Here is an 18,037-nt window from a genome sequence, read left to right on the forward strand (position 1 = left end):
TGTAAATTTGCGCCACGGAGGCCGTCAGTTATCACTATCAGATGTTAATGATAACGATTATTACCGACGAAATGATTGTCACCAACCAGCGGCTTAACAATTAACACCAGGTGATTTGGGATGGTGGTTTACATCACAACCAAACATATCCCAACAACTCCGGATTCAAGAACTTTTACTGAAAAAAATCCTAGAAGAAAGAAAACCATAATATCTCATAGCCCGTTTCGAACCTAAGACCTCGTGTAGTAAAGCTACGTAGGCTGGATCAAAGGGACAGTTTATCTTACAATATTTTTTTTATAACAATACTACGCCATATCAAAGGTCAAAAGGTCAACAGTAATTTTTCACCAGCCTTGCATTACTCGAGTAAGCCCCGATTTAAAATAAATCCCATCTTAATCCCCATCTCAACCCAATCCATTATAATCAACAGGGCCAAAAGATTCTCAAGAACATTTCTAAATACGCGAAAAGCATTCCAAATTACCCTACGCTACGCTACGCATTCATTTTCATTTGAAAATCGAATCCGGGCAAAAAGCGATAACGCAGCACGCAAGATGCTACGCGGGAATGAGATATACGCAGGCTCCCGGGCTGTAGTGATCAACCCCGCGCCCCGCCGGCCCCGCTCTCCCCGCGTCACCCCACCCCCAAACACAGCATTCCGCTCCGAACCTCCGCAGCGTTCGGACGTGCCTCCGCGCCGCGCGGTCACACCTGTGGCTCAAAACCAAATAGCACCAAAAACCGCGAGTTCGATTCAGGATTACAGTGTATAGTGAATGAAGTGTTAGTGAATTTTTTTTATCAATGAACAAGTTTTACACTTGACCGGTTTTTTGGTCCGGTTTATTTCATCTTGGACATCCGTTGCGACCAGTTTGGACCGTGGGAGTATGTTTTTTTTTAATCATGACATTTTCTAGATGATGTTTTTTTTATATGCTAGACGCTTAAGTCGGTTTATTAACCTGTTTTAATTAATATGCATATTGATATATGGTCATTAATAATATTAGATCTCGCGTGGATACTTCAGATTCCATAGGTGATGTTGTTGGACCTGAAGCTTTTGAATTTAGAACCTTTATTCTATGTTGAAAGACCTATAAAATATTAAAATTCAATCGACCATTTTCGAATTTTGAACTAAAATACTGCATTTCTAGTAGAAATCATGAAAATTGTTAAAATATGCGGGTATAAAAAAAACCCAAACACTCACGAATTCAATACCAGTTAACAGGCTGTTTTACCACTGATCTTTACCTATCCCGTGGGGATAAATTTAAAAAAGATACCCACTGTTTCGGAAAATCGAACGTGAACGCGTTGAATTCTAAAATTAAACGTTGGTATTTTTCCTAGCTGATTCTATGAAGAATCTCATAGTCCACAGAGTTTTTGAAACATTTTGAAATTTTATTAAAAATATTCACATTAGGTCAGCTAAACTGGAAATTAAATTTCCTGTATAATTTTTTTTATAGATGCAAACTTATTACTACAAATTGAATAACGTTTACCAATCGCTTGGACAATATACAAAATAATATAAAACAATAATAAATAATAAATAAACAATAAACACTTTGAGATTTATAATATTTCATACTGACTTATTAAGGACGAAGGTAGGACGATAAAAAGGACCGATGACCGACCGAAGGCGGCTTCGAAAATGGAACATAAAATTGGAATGTTTTTCCTTTTTGTAGGTAGGATTATAAGCCTTTGGTAAAGCTATATTTAGAACTGTAGAATATTTATCTACCTACCTACGAAACTAACAAAAACACATTTCAAATTGCTTCGGTAGCTTTACTTATTGGTCCAGTGTACAGTTTCATTCCGTAGCATTTTTTGTATCTATCCTAGCACAAATAAGCCGAAAACACTGTTTTACCTAAATTATGTAAACTTTTTTGTATTTGTAAACAAAAGTTGATGTAATTTTGCATATCTTACCGGCTATAGTGTTTTTCAGTTAGGATGGGTTCGGTGACAGTTCGTTTCACTATTGGAAGTTTGCCGCGATTCACAATACTAGTACGTATTAAGAATGTCATAAGGCAACGTCACTGTACCCATGCTATCTGAAAAACACTTTAAAATCAAACTGCGGCAACTGTTTACGGTAATTTATATGTACTCGTATGGTTTTCAGTAATAGAATGAAAAAATATCAAGAAAGGTTATTAGACCTTCATTAAAATCTATTCGTGATAATATTAGGTACCTACGCCACTATATAAACTACCCCATTGGTCCAGTAGTTAGCCTGTGTGGTTTCGGATCGTGAGGACCACCTGAGTTACGAGTCCAGGCTATTAAATATTCAATATTTCATTCCTATTAGAAATTCTTAAACTTAATATATTGTTGGTCTTACTTATTCGCACCTCAAACAAGAATTACCATTTTCTTAGTAATTTAGGAACCTACTTATCTAATCAAATATTATAATTGCTTCGTTGGTCTAGTGATTAACCAGTGTTGCTTCGTTTCTCGAGGTTCTAGGTTCGAGTCCCGGGACGGGCTATTAAATTCAGAGCTCATCTTGCTTTGAGGAATTTTCAGTAAAGTTGAGCCCGGAGTTGCGAAGTTAATAGTATTTCCTGTGCTTCGGAGAGCACGTTAAGCTGACTTTTTTTTGTGTAGATTAATCTTGGTCATTATTTGATTAAATAGTTATAGCACAAGACGTACATACAACAAAAAACTATGTATATAACATACTAGTAGACGCCGCGTGGTTCCCGTTCCCGTAGGAATACTGGGATAGAATATAGCATATAGCCTTCCTCTTAAAATGGGCTATCTAACACTGAAAGAATTTTTCAAATCTGACCAGTAGTTCCTGAGATTAGCGCGTTCAATCAAACAAACATACAAACTCTTCAGCTTTATAATATTAGTATATATGAAATTGTAGATCAATAATACAAATTCGATAATACTGCTTTAGTGAAACACTGTAATTGGTTGTTAAAGATGCTAATTATAAACACTAAGCCCGCCATACAGTATCGGAACAGTATCTGAGTTTCAAATCCCCTCGTTTTAAAGGGATGCCTGGCCCTGCAATGGGAAATAAAATAGGCTTATGAAACCGGCTGGCCTATTCACTAATTTTGTCGGTAATAACAACATATTAAATTAAACATCGAATCAACTAAGAAATGTCATCTACCTACTGTATGATATCCACGAAGGGTTGTCAGTAGCCACCGGATGACAATTGTTACACACCACACGTCAAAGTTAGTGAATTTTAGCTAGCTAGCTAGGTAGCTAGTTTTATATCTAAACTGAAATATAAATAAATGCCTAACATTGACTTTTTTTGTTTAGATTAATCTCAAAAACAACTATTTTACCGATTTAATTTTTTTTGTAAATAGAAAGCGACATCGTCGCCTAGTAACATTGACTATACGAGTATTTTATCCCCGTATTCCCGCGGTAACAGTAACTACGCGAGTATTATAAGACTCAAAAGGTGATTACAAATATAAGAAAACTAATGTCGAACAAAGGTTATGATTCACTACACTTGTCAGGACAACTTAATTGACAAATCAAACTGTAACCGAAATAAGACCCTCAGAATGGCAGAGAATGACCTTGAGTGAAGTCACGTACTTGAGAACGATGTGTGTAGGGTTAAAGGCGCCTTTTACTGATATCAAACACTCCCCTTTTCCACTCAAGTCACTCTCCCCGCCTATTCCAAGTAACCCATAAAGAATTACACAACAATAGGTGTGGACGGTTCGAACGCCACGAGCACACTGAAGCCAACACCCAACACGAGATCGTGCGACGTCATATCCGTCACAGACTACTATTTCCAACACTAAACGGCGATAACACGAGTGAAATCGCGGGGCGTTTGCAATAAAATAAGCTGAAAGAAGCCAGGGCGGGTCGCAGATATATTTATGTAATGTTTTTATACTACCCACCTTTAACCTAATTGATGTTGGCAGCCGTGATAGAAGCCTTACAACTTGTATAAGCCCCGCCGGAAGGCAGAAGCTGTATTAGGATCGGTTCGGTTGTTTTTATCGTGTTTTAACCGATTACAACTAAAGGATGTGTTTGGCAATATTTTTATTTTCCACCGCGCTTGCACACGCGTATTTCCTATTCGCGTGGCGATACGGGTATAAAGTATAGCCTGTGTTACTCGCCGTTAATGTAGCTTTCTATTGGTGAAATAGATCTTCAATAGCTGACCGTTAAAGCGACCGGACTCATCACCGAGGTCTGGTAGTTCGATTGGCCCCGTTATACATATTCATACAGACTTTTCCGACTAGATGGAAAGAAATGGGAATATTGGTCACTAGCAGACGCGGAGGTTTCCATTCCCGTAGGAATATGGAAAGAAAATATAGTCACATGCGGACGCTCACGACTTCGTTCGCGTGGAATTTAGTTTTTCGTAAATCCCTCGGGTACCATGGATTTTTTCGGTATGAAAAGTAGCCTATGTTTTAATCCTAAGTAACATCATTTTCCATTCCAAATTTAAGCCAAATCGCTTTAGTAGCTGCAGCGTAAAAGAGGAACAAACATCTTCTTCTTCTGACAGTGCCATCTCCTATCGGAGGTTAGCAATCATTAAGGCTAATTTAACTTTGTTTACTGCTGCCCGAAAGAGTGATCTGGTACTCATATTAAACCATTGGCGTAAGTTCTTGAGTCAAGATGTACGAAGGAACAAACATACTTTCACACAAACTTTCGCCTTTATAATATTAGTGTGATGTGATAGTGTAATAGCACTCGGGGATAGAGTAGCTTCCCAACAGTGAAAGAATTGTTCAAATCGGTTTAGTAGTTTCAGAGCCTATTCAATTGGTTCTTTTAATATGATTATACACAGTTACACACAAATAAAAAACAAATTACTTTAAAATTAAGATTACTTTATATTATTTATCTATACAGACCGTAGCAATGACCTGTTAAATTATTCAATACCTAATTCAGATTATTAAGTACAAAAACAGTCAAGCACACTTGGGATTCGCGCCGCTAGATTCCGTAGATATGTTATTATAAAACTCTCACAAAGTATGTTAGTATGTAACTGAAAATGGTAAGGGCAAAAATATTCATACACATTTTGAAATAAAGTCTCTCCGCGTAAGTCTGTTTGTCTAAACGCTTTAAACTCAAAAACTAATAAACTTCATATTGTTTTCACCATTGTGTGATTGACGATGTGATTAATAAAATATTTATATGTATGGATTACAGTTTGATTGATTTTACATTAAACTATAACCGATTACACCGTTAACTAACAGATGCCTTAAAAAAAGTTATTTCCGTTTTTACCATATTTTAACTTCTATTTTTCGTATCGAGATGTTAATTTACTTAAAACCTATAACTTTTCTTGATTGATGGAGTACTAAACACATTTTTTTTTCAATTTGTTCTGGTAGTTTCTGAGATAAGCGCGATCAACCAAACCAACAAATTCTTCAGCTTTATAACAACAAAACAACGATAAAAATTGTTTAAATACCTTGTAGTTTAGTTTATATTTTAATCAACAAGTATCCAATTACAAGTAACAAAATGCTTATGTTATGAGTGTATAGATGTGCGGATCCCTAAAAATAAGCTGTTAATCAAGTTAATAAAATTCAAAATGAATTTTGTTCACCTCAGCTAATGCGTGTGTCACCGGAAATTGGGGCATTCAAAGATGGCGTTGGCTACAGATTGAAATTAGTTACACAATCTACGGAACCCGCTCCGATGAGTCAAGTTGTGTAAAAAAAGATTAGGTGTACATTACTAATCAGTAATTCGATATAATTGCCTTGTTGGTTCTGTGGTTGTGGTAGTTCGTGCGTGTATTATGAGGAGCTAGGTTCGCTTGGGGTTAGGCTACGAAATTATTCCCTTCTAATTAGTAAAAAAATTCAAAAATAATTTTCAAAACGTGTTGGTAGAACTTCATCGTCATTATTAACAACCCATATTGAATATACAGTTCACTCTTGAGCACGAGTCTTCTCTCAGAATGAGAGGGGTAAGGCTAATAGTCCACCATGCTGGACCAATGTGGATGGTAGACTTCACACACGAAGAGAATTAAGAAAATTTTCAGATGTGGAGGTTTCCGCATGATATTTTTCCTTCATCGTTTGAGGCACTGATATTACTATCATATACTTAATGAAACTGAAAAGTGAGAGCCGTGATAGCCCAGTGAAAATAACCTCTGCCTTCGATTCCGAGGGCGTAGGTTCGATTCTGGTCCGGGGCATGCTAATTACATGTTCAACCTTTTAGTTATGACAGTATTATGTTTACAGTGTTTGAAACAGCACAATTATGACTGTTAACTTGCAAAGTGGTGCTCTTTTAAACCGACTTCCAAAAAGGAGGAGGTTCTATGTTCGGCTGTATGTATGTTTTTTTTTTATTATAAGAGATCATTTTCCCTTATAATCAGGTTATTATAAATCATCAATTTTAACACAATATACTCGTGATTTAGGACTAGGGGGCGTTACCAATGATTAAAAAATACATTGACAGACCACAATGTGGTTTTCATCCAAATGGTCCAGCGATCGTATTTCATGATAAGTGTGTCATAATTTTACAATGGTGACCTTTGCCTAGTATATCAATCCACCCACAGGAGATTAGTTACGAAAGCTTTTTAAACTTTAAATCTTAATTTAGTTTGTTGTTGGTGTAAGTTAGGCTACTTTTACGATTTTCGGATTGGATGTAAAAAATACTAATTGGGTTTTATTTATTTAATTGGGCTACTTAACAACGATTATATCAATGGGGACGAAATAATGTACGATATATTCGATTTTTCATAATTAGATGGAAATTGAGAAATTATGCCATCAAATACTTTCCGTATTAAATGTAATATAGAAGACTATTTAACAAAAATATATTATAATGTAAGGCTTTTAAATTGGGGAAATATTATTAGATAAGAAACCTAATCTAATTGTATATGTAATAATAATCACAGTAAAACCAACTGTGGTTTGTGTTGCGTCATGGTTACGCTTAATTTTAATATGTATTTTGTAGAATAATAAATAAATAACATAAAATAAATAAATAATTTATCACGATATCTATACAAAGTATGTAAGCCTAAGTGGAACGGTATCAAGATTAGGTTGCATTCCCACGAGATAGCCAAATTAATTCTTAATGCATAATGGTAGGCGTCCACAGATCGGACGTACGGATTTTATCTACTAATAAAAATACGTTTGATGCAATGCGTCCGATGCGTAGTGTACTGTGGACGCCTGGCATTAAATGAGCCAGTCCTTCTGTCATCAGTCGACACATGCTGTTATGAAATAATTCGGAGAAATATTTTGGCACTTAGTAAAGATCAAGATAATAACTGTTATTGTAAGTTTAATATAAATAAGTATGATCACAAGAAACAGCAGGTAACCTGCGCACAGGATGTGTATCCTGAGGTAACCGGTTCCCTCATCGGTTCACTCTTAATCGTAATCAAAGCGGGTTCCATTCTCACGATCTTTTTAGATTTATTGTGGTTTTATATCATGGAGCGGTTACTGGTTTTACTAGTTGGTGATTACGGTGAAAGTTTTTTTTTTTTCATTATTATTTATTTTTGTTTTTAATTTATTAGCGTGTTTAGCAATATTAGTAGGTTGAATTACTAGTTTTGTTATTTTTATTTTTAAGATGAGTTTTTTTTATGTATTTTATAATGGTCACTAGATGCAGACGCGTGTGAATTTTGCCACGTGGAATTCGATTGGAATTCGCGGCATTTTTTTTTTGATATTTTTTTTCTTTAATATATACTTACTCGTACCTAACGATCTCAACGAAAGTCCGTTCGGATTATTAGACAGAAAATAATTATTTATTTATTGAATTATTATTTTCTCTGTCTAACAAACTGATTGATTCTTTTATTCTTCTTCAAATTTTCTTTATATTAAGTAATTGGTTTAGTTATTGATTTAAATTCTTTAAATTCACATTGATCACTGATTTGGGTTAAGTAATTGCTTGTTTAAAGTAGTAAAATGGTTGCAAGTAGTACTTTAAAACAGTATGTAACATGAATTGATTCGTCTAAGGGTATATCAATATTTTGAAGCTAAATATAACAACCCTCAGGTGAGAGGGATCAAAATAGCATTGTCTAGACTAACCGACTGATCTATCTACAAACAGCCCACCGCTGAGGTTTAAACTTTGAAACTTGTAATCCTCACAAAAGGCCCTCCCGAGGTGAGTAGGTATTAAGGATTCTTTTGAAATTCCATCCCTCACGGGTTAAGTGAAGGACGGAAAGTATAAAATTCCTACAATTTTTACAATGAAAATTGGTTTTAGAAATTCATGACTAAAAATAAAGACATGACAAAGAATAAATCTTTACTAATATTATGTAAGGTTTGTGATAATCTACTAAAATTTGTGATTTGAGAATTCTTTTACTACGAGAAAGCCACGTTATTTGCGAGTGTCATAGGCTATATTTTATCCCCGTATTCTCACATGAACGAAAATGACGCGGGTGAAACCGAGTTAGTTAGCTATTTACTAATAATTACTTTAACGAAAAATCTCGATCCTGGGTTTATTTGTATTATTGTTAACCGCTCGCGGTTTTACTCGCATAATTCAAATGCGGAGAGAAAATATAGCCTTCGTTTTAAGATAATGTAGCTTTCCATTGGTGAAATAATACTTAAAATTGACAATGACATTTGGAAACTCAACTAACAAATTCACAGACGTTGTACTCAATAATTATAAAATAATTAGTTATTACACAATAAAATTTCTAAAATGAACCTCTTAGTTTAGAGTTAAAGCGAATTAATATAATTAATTACTCGTACAAATATCTATTCAGCTACAGATCCTTTTACAAGCTTTCGCTTCTTAAATTTATTACAATTAAATAAATAAATCAGCCAATTTTGTATAAAGCGTGGGATCTAAAACATCTTAATTAAGTTTTATAGAAAGTTACCAAATTAATATTATGTTTAGTTTGTACAGGAAGTGAAAAGTAAAAACATTATAGTTTCCTGTAATATCATGTAAGTTATGTATTTTTAGACTTTAAAATAAAATAATTATTATGCAAAGACGGTTAGATAATGCGTTTGAAAGTAAAGTAATGTTATTTAGGTATACTTGTCTACTCTCGTTACGATTTTTGCTGGCTAACTAAGCGTTTTTTGTGTGCCAGCGATGTCAATACAACAAAGTCTTTTTAGAATTCGAACAATAATAAAGAGTGTTGTTCATAATCCTTAATGAAATATAGACATTGCATATTGCAAGTTCATGACTAAGGGCCCCATATAAGTTCGACACAAGTTAGGCATACGATAATCGCGTGAGTGCTTCTATTTGTAATAAATAAATTAATTAAACAAATAAAAAACCCGACTGCATAAATTATACAAAAACTGAAAAGAAAAAAAACAAGCTCAGTCCAGAAGTGTAGAAAGCAATTAGAAAACAGCCGGGACCTATTATATTGAATAGAATGATTTTCATCTACATTTTTTTACAGGTCCCGACTGTTTTTAAGTGCAGTTTTTAATTTCACTTATCTAAGAACACTTGGGTTATTAAGATAAATCTAATGATATCTTAACTACGTAAATCCATCCAGCGGTTTGGAAGATATGAGGTAATAAAGAATATTACATACATACATACAAGATACGCGCGAAAAACATAACCCTTCTTGCAGTCGGGTAAAAACTAGTTTACAAGATGGTTTTGGTTTTTCAGGTAATGAACTGAGACTTTTTCTTGACATTAATTTTGAGACTAGCCATCTACATAATCAGAAGATTTTATCTAACTAGCGGACGCCCGCGACTTCGTCCGCGTGTAATTCAGTTTTTCACAAATCCCGCGGGTACCTAGAATTTTCCGGGGTGAAAAATAGCCTTTGTGTTAATTTAGAGTAAAATCTACTTCCATTCCGAATTTCAGCCAAATCGCAAAGGCGGAACAAACATACAAAACACACACACAAACTTTCGTCTTTATAATATTAGTGTGTTAAACAAATCACCATGTGTTATGAGCACGCGACACGTTGGTCCCAACTATAAATATTCCACATTTCGGTATCTACTGTCATTCGATCTGTGCTATATAAAAACTCAACGGGACCGTCTGTAACTTTTAATTTAAAGTTTAAAAATAAATGTTTAAACCACGAGTGAAACATTTTCTAAACATGCGCCTTCCATCTTAACATTTATTACAACAAAAGTAAATAATAATTAATACCAGCTTTTCAAACTTCATTAGATAAACTATTTTGAGAAAGCTACTTGCAGTTAAATCTCGCAATATTTTTTACACCTAAAGATGCCTGGTAGAGATCGCTACTAAGCGGTAAGGCCAGTATTTTTTTATATTTCTGTTCTATGTATTCTTTATTGTGGTGTAAAAATATATCTAAATAAATAAATACCAGTCACCTCAACCAATTATTAATTTAGGCATCTTCGCATGCGGAAGCACTGTCGATTCGAACTTCATTATTGATCCTAATGCCTTCAATAGAAATATATTCGAAAAATATCTTTTAGGACAAACAAAACCAAATCCTCTTAATATAAGAAATCCTAAGAAAAGATCAGCATAAACATTTTTAACTAAACATTTTTCTTCACTTTAACTGCCTCGTAAACTCCATTGGCGGTGTGGAACCCGGGTCTTTTGGTTCCGTGCCGAACAAAATCAGTTAACAATTCAACGTGGTAACCCTATCGAGTTCAGTTTTATCAGTTGAAACACATGCGGTGCTACGCGGGAGCGCGCTGTGGGAGATTGTGTTTACTTTTATACATAGTTACATACGAGTATTCGCGAAACATTTTTTTGTTTCGTCGTCGTCATCAACCCATATTCGGCTCACTGCTGAGCTCAAGTCTCCTCTCAGAATGAGAGGGGTTAGGCCAATAGTCTACCACGCTGGCCCAATGCGGATTGGTAGACTTCACACACGCAGAGAATTAAGATAATTCTCTGGTATGCAGGTTTCCTCACGATGTTTTCCTTCACCGATTGAGACACATGATATTTAATTTCTTAAAATGCACACAACTGAAAAGTTGGAGGTGCATGCCCCGGACCGGATTCGAACCCACACCCTCCAGAATCGGAGGCAGAGGTCATATCCACTGGGCTATCACGGCTCTTTTGTTTTTTTGTTTACTTTTGTTTTGTTTACTAATATCGAAATCGAAGAATCGAAAATTTATTCATTGGAATAAAAACTTACATAAAATCTAGTTTCGAGTACTTCCCTGACTAACGACTTCCAACTTTAGTAACTGTAAACTTGAATTAGCGGGAAGTAGGGGGTCGACCAGCACCGCGCTTTCCAATGCGAGGTCGCCATTTAACTTGAACGTAACGTGGATGGAAATCCACACCTCTTTCGGTTTGTACACGACATCGTACCGGAACGCTAAATCGCTTGGCGGTACGTCTTTGGCGGTTGGATGGTGACTAGCCACGGCCGAAGCCTCCCATCAGCCAGACCTGGACTAATGAAAAAAACTTCAATCGAACCTAGGATTTCCATCTTGTAAATCCACCGTGCATACCACTGCGCCACGGAGGCCGTCAAATATAATCATTAGTAAGATCAAGTACTTTGGTCTGTGCCTTGATATATCAGTCTTATATCAGTCTTCTTTAGAGTTCCTAACATAAAAACTATACTTAATACACACATTAAATTTTAGTACGTACATTTCGACGCCACATTTCGCAAGCCCCACGTGTGGACATGTGTGGGAACGCCGAGCACATGGCCGCCTAATGGCGGGCTTTTGGTACTTTTTGTTTTTTTTTTAATTTATTTTACGCCTCGCAACCCAGCCAATGTCGTTGACCACTTTACGATGTATACGCATTTATTTAAAAATATATTTGTAATTAGCAAAGTACGTATGAACTAAAAAAGAATAATTAGTAAAACGTGCGTCAATTAATATTATACTAATTAAAAATGAAAAAATCAAGGATTGTTTATTTGAAAGTGAGTGCCAGACCTTCGTATTTTGTATTTGTATTGTATGTTAGTCCATGTTCTTGCAACTGTAGTTTAAGCAATTATCGCTTTGGAAGATAACAAGTTTGAAAAGCTCGTCCTCGTCGTCATCGTCCAATAATAAAGCCTAATCTTACATTGGTTTTATTTGGAATAGTATAAGGAATATAGCCTCATAGCATACTCGTTACCCTATTCTATGGATTGATGACTATTTTAATAGTAAAACTATAAAATACCGATTATTGCTTGGTAAATTTACACTCCCTATTGCTTAAATATAATTTTAATCATGAATACTGCGACATATCCTGAACGCTAAAGAGTCAAAATAAAACTGTAAAGGGGTGAAATGAGGACAGTGGCGTTTACAACGTGTTTAACTAGGGTATGCAAAAAACTTACAGTTTGTACAAAATACAAAATTCCTTTTTCAATTTTGATTCGTAATGACTCCTTCAGGGTAGGCAGAGTTTTTTGCGTCTATAAAGTGCACACCACTGAAAGAGGGAGGACAGTCCGTGTCGACAAACTAACAACTTTTGTTCATCCCTTCGCCTTCGCAATCCCTTTACGTGTTACGCTAAAAAGAAATATCACTTAAAATTATGAGGAAAAATAAATATTCAGCGTTAGTTTATTATATAATTTCCATAAAAAAACTGTATTAATTAAATACATACCAAAACTGAATAGATAATACGATATACCTAATTTGTAATATTATAATGATATGTTACGTTACATACAACCTACGAAATTTCGCCGCATACACAGAAAGCCTTAAACAAACGCACAGACGGACGGGGAGACATAATAATTGCCTCTCACAAATGTTGGTCCACCTACATATTGTTTTATTGATGGGGCGCAAGGTATAAGCTTAAGCGATCTTACGTACAAAATGATTCAAAAGCAAGTACCACTTTAACATGTTCAGAGTGAGCCCAACGTGGGCTTACTCCAGTCTCTCCTCACAAATCAGTGAGCCCAATGTGGGCTCATAGTATTAATGAATTTTACTTTTTAACATAATGGGATTTGTGGCGTGGTAAGATAACTTTGTATAAAGTCAGATTTACTCACGAGTATAATCAGCCACTTTGCTTAGCGTTTGTGGACTATGAGAAAGCCTTCGATTCGGTGGAAACCTGGGCTGTGCTAAGGTCATTGCAGAGATGCCGAATTGATTACAGGTATATCCAAGCGTTGAAGTGCTTGTACGAAAACGCCACTATGTCAGTCCGTATTCAGGATCAGACTACGAGGCCAATCCAGTTGCAGCGAGGAGTGCGTCAGGGAGATGTGATCTCTCCGAAGCTATTTACCGCCGCATTGGAAGACGTCTTTAAGCTTCTGGACTGGGGCGGACTTGGCATCAACATCAATGGCGAGTACATCACTCAACTACGGTTCGCGGATGATGTAGTCATCATGGCACAGACTCTGGATGACCTTAGTACCATGCTCAATGACCTCAGCAGCGTTTCTCAACAGGTGGGCCTGAAAATGAACATGGGCAAAACAAAAATAATGTGTAATGCTCATGTATCGCTCCACCCAGTTATAGTTGAGAATGCTGCACTCGAAATTGTAGACGAATACATATACCTAGGACATATGATCCAGTTAGGTAGGTCCAATTTCGAGAAAGAGGTGAACCGTCGAATCCAACTCGGCTGGGCTGCATTCGGGAAACTTCGCGACATCTTTTCGTCCGAAATTCCTCAGTGCCTGAAGACAAAAGTCTTCGAACAGTGCGTGTTGCCAGTGATGACCTATGGTTCCGAGACTTGGTCGCTAACTATGGGCCTCATAAGAAGGCTCAGAGTCACACAGCGGGCGATGGAACGAGCTATGTTAGGAGTATCTCTGCGTGATCGAATCAGAAATGAGGAGATCCGCAGAAGAACCAAAGTCACCGACATAGCTCAACGAGTTGCGAAGCTGAAGTGGCAATGGGCGGGGCACATAGTGCGAAGAGCCGATGGACGTTGGGGTCCCAAAGTGCTGGAATGGCGACCCCGCACTAGTAAGCGCAGTGTTGGCCGACCCCCCACCAGGTGGACTGACGACATCAAGCGAGTCGCAGGGATTCGCTGGATGCAGGCGGCTCAGTATCGTGATGTTTGGAAGTCCCTACAAAAGGCCTATGTCCTGCAGTGGACGTCCATCGGCTGATATGATGATGATGATGATGATGAAAGTCAGATTTAAGCACAACCCGTTAGATATTAACTAAAAAAATTACTCCAGAAGAGGTTTACTACAGTTGATGAAATTACAAACCTGTAAAAAAATAAGTTTTAATAAAATAAGTGGTAGTTCTTATTTTTCTTGTGTAAAATAAAAAAAAAATTGTGCTAACTGAAATCATATTTTAGTGCGGTTTGAACAAATATTACAAGTCTAATTGGAGTGATATTGACCATGTAGTAACACATTTGTTTTAAGGGATTAATTAAATGTTTGTAGTTTCATTAAATACGGTTCAGATTCCAGATGTCCTTAGTTAACCATTATTCATTGTTATGTTGATTATGGTTACCATCAATAAAGATTTAATAATTGACAAACAGCAAGAAATAAATAGCCATAAACTCAGCCGTTTCTCTTTAAAATACTTAACTTATTTTTGCATTACTACAGGTATTCCTATATACTCTACTTTGCCAATATAAAGCTTATAACTTGGGCTAAGCGCAGCTTGCAAGTAGGCTACGCGTGGGTTAAAAAGATAGTATGTCGCAAGCCAATACAAGTTTTAAAGAAACACTTAATGACTTCTGAGTGGGACTGCTACTGAGGTCAGCCATTCAGGGTTTGACTATGAATTAGAACCATACCAGTACTGCCTCGCTGGTCCAGTTATATGTCTTTAGATAGATAAGTCCAGGGATCAAATCCTGGATTATTGAGTTTGTCTTTTCTCCGAGAAATTATGATACAAGGCCTCTGTCCTTATAGAAGACGGGGCTTAGAGTTCAGAAACATCACGCTGATTATATCCTGGCTGGCGGGTACAGTGTGACTCTGAAACTGTGACTATCAGAAAGATCGAGGGAGGTGGATTAACGTAAAAGGGCGGAGGCACGGAGGTATTTACTCAACCAACTTTCCACCTCCGAGCTACAGAAGCTTTTTAAAAACACAGAAATGTACAACATTTCATAACCCAATCCAGGACTCAAAACCTCATGATCTAATTCTAAAGCTACTGTAGCAAGGACGCAGAAAGTTCTATGGTATGGTTCTAATTCCCTGGTACCCAAGCCCAGAATTACGTAATAATTTAATCACTTCAGTTAATAATGTAGTCAATAATTTAGTTACGTAATAATTTAGGCTTACCACCTCACTGACCAATGCTATGTAAAAATAATAGGGTAACTTGAAAATTTAAGAAAAGTTACCCGCGTATACAACACCGGCCAATTAAGCCGGCCACACACGATCAAGTTTACTTTCAATCTTCTGCGTGTAGGAATGTGCATAATGAAAAAACATCGAAACTTTTAAATTTTTTATGCGTCCTGCAGACTTGACGGTAAACTTGATCGTGAGTGGCTGTCTTTAGTTACCTCGGAAAAACGACGCCTGCACCGGCACTTACACAGGTTTAACAAGTTAAAGAACACATTCCATATTTCCTTTTACGGTCAAAGTGATTTAACGCCGGTAAAAACTTTACAGCCCGAATGCAAAACTACTAAAAATATCAAATAAAAAAGCGACTCTTAGTCTTGTAGATCGAAAGCATGTTACAGCCAGACTTACCTCATCTTATGAACTGCAAATTAGTTAAAAAAATATAAGCAACTTGACAAAAAAAAATCATTTTTTTTTCATGACAAGTAGCCCTTGACTACTATTTAACATGATATTGAATGACGATGCAAAGATAGAAGCGGGCTTACTTGGAAGTAGTACAAGTTGATTCTACTCACACCTCTGACAGTTTTTACGCAGCATCTTACTGGAACTAAATCGCTTGCTTTTATTACCAACCAAGTACCAACAAAGACGTATCACCAAGCGATTTACTCGTAGCATTCCGGTACGATGTCGTCTAAAAACCGAAAGGGGTGTAGATTTTCTACTCCTAAGAAGTTGCCCGCTTCCATCTTAGATTGCATCATTACACACCATTAGGTCAGATTGTAGTCAAGGGCTTACTTGTAAAGCATAAAAAAAGAACCGAATTTTTATTCAGCCACATATTAATATTTAAATTAAAACTAAGAATTAACAGTAGTATATATAATGTAAATTTTAAATAAATAAAATAATTATAAGCCCTCATACGAGAGTATTTTTTAACAGACGTAGAAAAAGGTGTTCAAATTCAACAAATGCATTCCCAAGTAGTTATATGTTCACACGACAGCGTTTTTAAAACACGACGATTTTTTTCGAGCACTGTTTCATTTTCAGTATTGGCCGTTGGAAATTAGACCTACATTTAACTTCATAGTATATTCAAATGCTTTATTAACATCCGTTAAAAAAACTCTCGTGCGAATGAGGGCTAATGAATACAAATAAAAAAAGCCTCCAAAGAAACAAGGTATGTCTGGCTACCGCAGGTATTAAGTACATTGAGTTAGGTGTAATTCATACCGTGTCCGCGCGCTATAAAGCCTCTTTACGGGATATCGATTTTATAGACAAAATCGTAAAGTATTAAAAAGTTTCATTTCTCCATTCTTATGCTGCACTCGTAAAGATTCTATCGTTTTAATAAATACGGCCAACTAGTTTATGGTTTGGAATTTTTTGGTACCTACTTTGTTACGGAGCGGCTTTTAACCGACGTAGTGAAAAAGTGCAGTTTATTTATGAACGTATTTTTTTTTACTTTATAGCAATTGAGAGGCAACTTTAAAAGGTTCTATTCGTATAATAAATTGTAGTATATTTTAATCCTATTTTATTTGTTTGTACTGTTTGAATTTGAACGAAAGAAAACTTTGAGTTTTATACAATAATTATAATGTTATGAAACAAATCTAGAATACCTTATTTTTACTTTATATCTCAACTAGCGTATGCCGCACAGTTTCACCCGCGTGGTTCTCGTTCCCACAAGAATACGAGGATAATAGCATATAGTCTTCCTCGATAAATAGCCTATCTAACACTGTAAGAATTTTTCAAATCGGACCAGTAGTTCCTGAGATTAGCGCGTTCAAACAAACAAACTCTTCAGCTTTAGTATAAATGAGTCGATTTCCAGTTCTTGTTCTTGAACTTTAGAAGACTGTAAAAGGTTTTTTGTGTTATAAATAAATTATTATTTTAAATTTTTCAATGTGTGAATTAAAAATCTAGATTTATAGTGGAATAAAAAAAAAATACCTAATATATTTTTCTTTCTTTTCAGATTTTGCTGACGTCAGAAAAAGCACAGCACAATGCGATGACTAAAATACAATTCTAGTGAATTAGTTTAGTTTTTAGGGATATTGCCAAAGATTAAACAAAAAGTAGTGTAACTCTGCCAGCGGATAGTGTGAACAAAAATGTGTACTCGATTATAAGTGACGTTTGGAACGCTATGTGCTGTGAACTATTCCAAAATGTGTCCCAAATTAGGCATTGCAGTCGCCGTTATGTGTGGTAAGTTTTAATTCTTAACTTCTGTTTGTTTTTTAATAGTATTGTTTTATTTTCTTGTAGTAAATTCATTATATTTTTAAATATTAAGTACCCTTTCTATATTCTCTTTTTTTATAATTTACAAGTTAACTCTTGACCATAATCTTACCTGATGGTAAGTGATTATAAAATCTAAGATGGAAGCGGGCTAACTTGTTAGGAGGAGGATGAAAATCCACACCCCTTGCGGCATTGTACCGGAACGATAAATCGCTTCTACTTCTTCTTCTTCTCTTTTAATGAGAGAAGAACTTATGCTCCATG

General features: G+C 35.9%; 1 protein-coding gene across 2 annotated transcripts in view; it reads left to right on the forward strand.

The window, feature by feature from the left end:
• Window positions 1-683: 683 nt before the first annotated feature.
• LOC112046067 (nephrin) overlaps window positions 684-18,037 on the forward strand; it is a 301,409-nt gene continuing 284,055 nt past the window's right edge. For both annotated transcript variants that reach the window (XM_052886726.1, XM_052886727.1), the window contains exons 1-2: window positions 684-903; window positions 17,499-17,734. In XM_052886726.1, the coding sequence (XP_052742686.1) occupies window positions 17,695-17,734 (40 nt within the window). In that variant the 5' untranslated portion in view covers window positions 684-903; window positions 17,499-17,694. The remainder of the gene's footprint in view (window positions 904-17,498; window positions 17,735-18,037) is intronic.

Source organism: Bicyclus anynana, chromosome 18 (assembly GCF_947172395.1).
Source record: "Bicyclus anynana chromosome 18, ilBicAnyn1.1, whole genome shotgun sequence".
NCBI lineage: Eukaryota > Metazoa > Arthropoda > Insecta > Lepidoptera > Nymphalidae > Bicyclus > Bicyclus anynana.